Consider the following 6,000-nt stretch of genomic DNA (forward strand, 5'->3'; position numbering starts at 1 on the left):
TATACGAGTATCGTATTGTACAAATTTAGTACAATTTTCGTATAAGTGTACAACAACCATCGCGTGCTTATATATATATATATATTTATGTATGTTATGTGCAAGAAACTACATTATATAGGTACCTACATTGACTATACATATATTATACTTAGGGTGATTCTCCAATCATGCACACCCTGTTTTTTTTATTCAATAATAATGGAGTTATGCAAAACTTGATTTTTGGAATTTTTCAAAATACTTTAAAACTTTATTTTCAAATTCTTGAGATTTTTTTTTACTACTCAGGAAGTTTCCTGTGGAGATACTAACTTCTGTTTTTCAAATGAGAACACTCCTTTCAATCGTAAATTATATAGGAAAAAATGGGGGTGAGTACGCTTGGCGAATCACCCTGTGTATATAAACGCTGAATATAATATTTTACTTATATTACGTACATTCTAATAATAATGTAATAATAATCAACTTTTGAGTATATATTATATATATTTCAAGTTCAACTATACGTATATGATTAAATACTATACTGTCTCCATTGTATATACATATATATTTATGTATATAGAGATAGAGGTTTTTATTAATGTCTAATATAATACTATAATATTATATTGAAACTTATAACAGATTTTTATACATTTTATGTATTATTATTTATTATATTCTTTACAAACGCACTTTTTATACGAATTAATATGTAATAGGTTCACACGAGAAGAAAATTGAACACCAAATTTAATTTATAAAAATGTATAACTATACAACTAGTTAATAATGTGGAGCCAACGTTTAATGACGTATAATATAGTAATGTGTAATAATAATTTTAATACGAGTAGTGGTTGACAATATAATTTATGCTATTTTAAATTGGAAAATAATATAATAATATTTATAGTTTCAAAAAAATAATAAACTTAAAATGTACATTAGATAGTTATCATATCTTATTAAAAACGTAGGTTATTTTCTCAAGTTTTTAACAAAAGTAAATTAATTAATTTTAACCTACCTGCACTTTTTTTATAGGTTTAACTTTTGGCGATGAATTCGATTCAAATATTACTATCCATGGACAATATAAAAAATGTGCAGCCAAATCAACGTTCTCCAAAGTACATTTTGAGTTTAAGTTATTGTTTATATCTATTTTACATAATATTTTATTTGAATTAAAATTAATTTAAAAGACATGTTTTGTTTTTCATGATAATATATCACACACACTAGCTAATTTTTATATTATTAATTGTTACTTGCATATAAATCAATAATCAACATATAACATGATATTATCGTATCTGCAGTGTACCTACATACTGAAGTTTTGCCAATACCATTGATAATTTTTGTTTGATTTATGTTAAATATAATATTTAATTACATGATGTATAAATTATACACAAAATCTTCGTACACAAAGTTAAGATGTTAAGATAATAATAATATATACTCATTATAGAAATACCCAAGTATCATATAAGTGTGCTTACAAATCTGTAAATTGCCCATCGAATTGTATTGTGTTTATAAAAAAAAATAAAAGGTAAACATTTTACTTTTACATAATAGGTACATTAAATCAACACAGTTTATGTATTAATTGCTGCAGAATGGAGTGCACTATAATAGTAGGTACCTGCATTATTTCAATCAGTCATCTTAGAGATTTTTGAATTTTCAGCTTGATCAAGCACGCACACATCATATATTTTACACAATATATATTTTAATGTACATAATATATTGTTAGTAGTTAGTACCGTGTAAGAACTGGTCGATTAACACTTAATTATATATAATATTAATATGTGCATGTATATAGACATAATCTCATAAATGGTAATCATATAAATATATAGGTACCTAACGTTTAAAGCTTACTCTTATATAAAGTATATGTACATTATATATTGTATTATACACATTTATATACACCATCGATTGTGTCTTATCCTATATAGGTACCACCTATATATATATATTACATACATTTTCTAATAACTATATCCATTACAGTTGTACAAAAAAATATTCGTACCTATAATAATGCTATATATATTTTAGATATCAACTCTTTACACATGTATAATCACTACGTCGCGGGATGAAATCACAAAAATATATTCGACAACACGAAACGTGCTTAAACATATTATGTGCTCTTAAATATGATGTTACTTTTGCTGCAGTATAATATGTATGTATATAATGAGTGAGAGTATGTGTGTTGTATACAAAGAGTTATGGGAGCGGATCGTAGGCGATGATGGATGGACCACCCTTGTCGTCGTCGCCTACGTTCGAACTCGAGCTTAATATTTTTGAGGGGAAAAAGAATAAAAAAAATAACTATACCTACTGCCAGCTTTATTCCCCGGCATCTATCAATCAAATAATAATTTCGTTCGTGTAAAACACCCAATCCCCGATAAATTACAGTCACCAATCACTGTGTTACATTAAGAGAGATATATACGCGTTATCATGTTTATATTATTTAATACTTATACGTATATGTATAAAAGCGTGTGTACCTATATATTATATTGTAAGTATATTTAGGCGTATATCTACAAACTGTGTCATTGAACGAGAGCGTATTACACGAGGCGCGCGCGCACAAATATATACAATCGCACCGCATATTTACATAATATGAGCAAACAATATAATATATATATTATGCACATTTAATATATTATTATATACGCACACAATAACTCAACAGGCTGTTAACTTATTATAATAATAAAACGTTTACAATGTCGTCTACACTAATGGATAGGTGACGAAATGTAAGTAGATTCGTCGTGTACACCTATATATATATTATTGTCACGGCGTGAAGTGAAAAAATTAACAGAATTTATCATATAACACTTTAACACGTATATATACTCCGTTAAACAACCGTTTATTATACCCGATATACAAGTTCTATATGTATAAATAGTAAACGACATACGTTGATATAAGTTTAAAAAAAAATCTTTAAATAGGTTCATATAGTTAACAAGAGTCAAGACTATATACATATAGTTGTCAAACTAAAATCGTATTTATTTTTTGTACTTAAATACATGTTGCATCTTGATATCCTTTCTTTGTAATTTATTTTAATATTCGTCTTTTCATATCTTTTTATAGTATATATTTTTTAGAATAACATAAAGGAATGAAATTCATAAAATTATCACTTAAACACATGCCACGCCTATGGGTACTATAATATATACTTTTATATAAATATGTATTATGTCAATAAATAACTTAGAATGATCACCTGTTTATATTATATTGAATACCTATTGTATTAGCGGTTGCTAACAGTTTTCAATTGTATTTTATTTTTTGGACAATCTTAAAATGTGTAAAAGAAGAAAAATAATTTATTAGATTTAAAAATTGAATCTATATAGTAATGATATAGGCAGCTATAGGTGCCTTACTTAGATTTACGTAAGCAGATAAAGGTTTATGTGTGGTAAGAATTTGTCACTACAAATCCGGGTGGTCACCCATCTGGGAACTAGCGATGGCGGCCTATGCTTGACCTCAGAACCTTTCAATGACTGAGGCCAACCACCGAGCTACGCTAAACCCTTATTATAGTTATTATTACTGCTTGAAGAATAATATATAATACCTAATAATATGAATATCTATATTGTTTTTAATCCCAATATTCAATAATAATTATTTATGTAGAATCACTATATGGAAAACAGCGTGATGTTAATAATACTTATATAGCCATAAATATAGGTAGTCAACTATACCCATACATAATTTATGAATGAAGCCAATCTTTTAATATGATTAACATATATAATATTACATACCCGGTCACGTGCTACACTACAAATCGTAGACATGAATATTAAATATAAAACAAAAATCATAATTTATAGGTACATATTATAAGAGTTAACGAGTATTACAAATATTATGTTGTCTTTGTAATAGGTTTTTACATCACAAAATTATCTATTTTTGTGTAAATATAAAAAAAAGCTCGAAAGCGTATAAAGTCTACTTGGATAAAGCGAGTATCAGCGTTTGTATGAATATATCTGCATTATCGAAATCACCTACCAACTAAATTAATTACTTATTAATTACACGACGATGCGAGAAAAAACATAAAGGCACAATTCACTGTGTATATAATTTAAGGCATCTAAATTTGATATCAATGAATATAAATCGCGTAATTATTACTGTAGGGAATTAGGGGAATCATAGATATCCGTCGTGACGGTTTTATCTAACGGTTTTACCGTAGTAATCAACATAATAACAGAACAACAATAAAATAAATTAAAGAAAACATGTAGATATATGGATATATATGTAGTAGGTATTGATCTAATGTGCAGCTTACCGGTTTGGCGTTGTCCGCGGCGAACGACTGAGTCCGGAGCACTGCAATTTGCATGGCCGCTGCACCGAAGACTGCTCTATTGTTTTAAAATTGTTAATTTGTACAGAGTCCGGAGTGCGTATAGGTATATAGGCACAAAAGCAACGATAACAATTATAACAATAAATTCAGCAGAAATAACTATGGACGGGTGCGATGAACGAAACACGCGCGGCGGTGACCTCTGAGTGCAGTTGGCGGCGGTCGTCGTAAAATAATCGTCGTCGCTGCAGGCGTTTCGCGAACATGTTGCCCGCTCGGCGTCCGGTCAGCGTTTGATGAGCGCGACTCGCGCGGACTGCGCTTGACTGCACGCGTAGTACAGAGGCGGCGGCAGCGGCGGCCGGTGTACATCATCTGCCCGTTTTCAGCGCAGAAAAGCTCATCCCGCCGACCCCCGCCCCTTAGCCCCGCGTCCTGCAAAGTCAAAGGCGTGTTGTAACGATGAAAATCTCTCATTGACAAAAGCGACATTTTTTATATTTCAATAATACTGTTTTTAAATGTAAATACGATTCTCACCGAAAAACATTCTTCTGCATTTTAGAAACTCCGTTGCGAAACTTAATATACGAGTATATAGTCTCGTCGTTTCAGATACCTATAATATTCTTAATAGGTAGTTTAAAAATTGCATTAACATTTTACGCATAATTGTCAACTGTACATACGAGTACTCACTTAAGTCGCATTAAAAATTACCTATACCTACATATGAATAGGTATGCTAAATTTTATTTTATTTTACTTGTCATTCATTATCGAACTACTATATACATAATGATGAATTATCAATTATGGATGTGTTTACACCCAAATTAAGGTTTTAATCCGTAAATTAATAAAATAAATATACTGTGGTATGGAATTGTTGTCATTATAATATTTATTACTCTCCACAGTTTTAAAATGATTTCCAGCATTTTTCTCAACATTTTAGATGTATGCGCTCGGAAACATTTATTATCGGTGACCTGTACAGCCTATTTCACATTACGTGCGTTATATATGTTATGGGCAATGTGTACATTGCCCCGTCGGCCGTCAACGTGGTCCTGCCCGGGCAATGTAAACCACGATTTTTTTTTTACCAGCTAATATTATTTTTTATTATTATTATAAATTATAATCATTACCTATTTATAGTATTGATTTTTTTTAAAACAATCATTATTAATTTTATTCATGTACCATAATATTACAAATATTTTGATGAAATAACAAAAAAAAGATTAACAAGTATCATCATTTTATTTTTATAATAAATTATAATTTTATTATTACCTATTTATTTGAACCAGATTTCAAAGCATGGAATTTGTAATTACATAGTGGGTCTGCTTTTCTGCTCTTGATTTTTAAATAGGCAGTACGATAAGTAACGAAATCAAGTTTATACTTTATACACAGTGTTACAAAAAATGCATAGTTTATTGTATTATAATGATACATGAATAAAATTAATAATGGTTGTTTTTAAAAAAAATCAATACTGTAATATTATAATTTATAATAATAATAAAAAATAATATTAGCTGGTAAAAAAAAATCGTGGTTTACATTGCCCG

The 6,000-nt window shown here is 28.9% G+C and overlaps 1 protein-coding gene across 1 annotated transcript in view; it reads right to left on the reverse strand.

Moving 5' to 3' along the window:
* LOC111034097 (homeobox protein caupolican-like) overlaps window positions 1-4,712 on the reverse strand; it is a 44,825-nt gene extending 40,113 nt beyond the window's left edge. The window contains exon 1 of the mRNA XM_022315131.1: window positions 4,394-4,712. Coding sequence (XP_022170823.1) covers window positions 4,394-4,447 — 54 coding nt within the window. The 5' untranslated portion in view covers window positions 4,448-4,712. The remainder of the gene's footprint in view (window positions 1-4,393) is intronic.
* Window positions 4,713-6,000: the final 1,288 nt, after the last annotated feature.

This window comes from Myzus persicae, unplaced genomic scaffold, assembly GCF_001856785.1.
Source record: "Myzus persicae strain clone G006 unplaced genomic scaffold, MPER_G0061.0, whole genome shotgun sequence".
Taxonomy (NCBI): Eukaryota; Metazoa; Arthropoda; class Insecta; order Hemiptera; family Aphididae; genus Myzus; species Myzus persicae.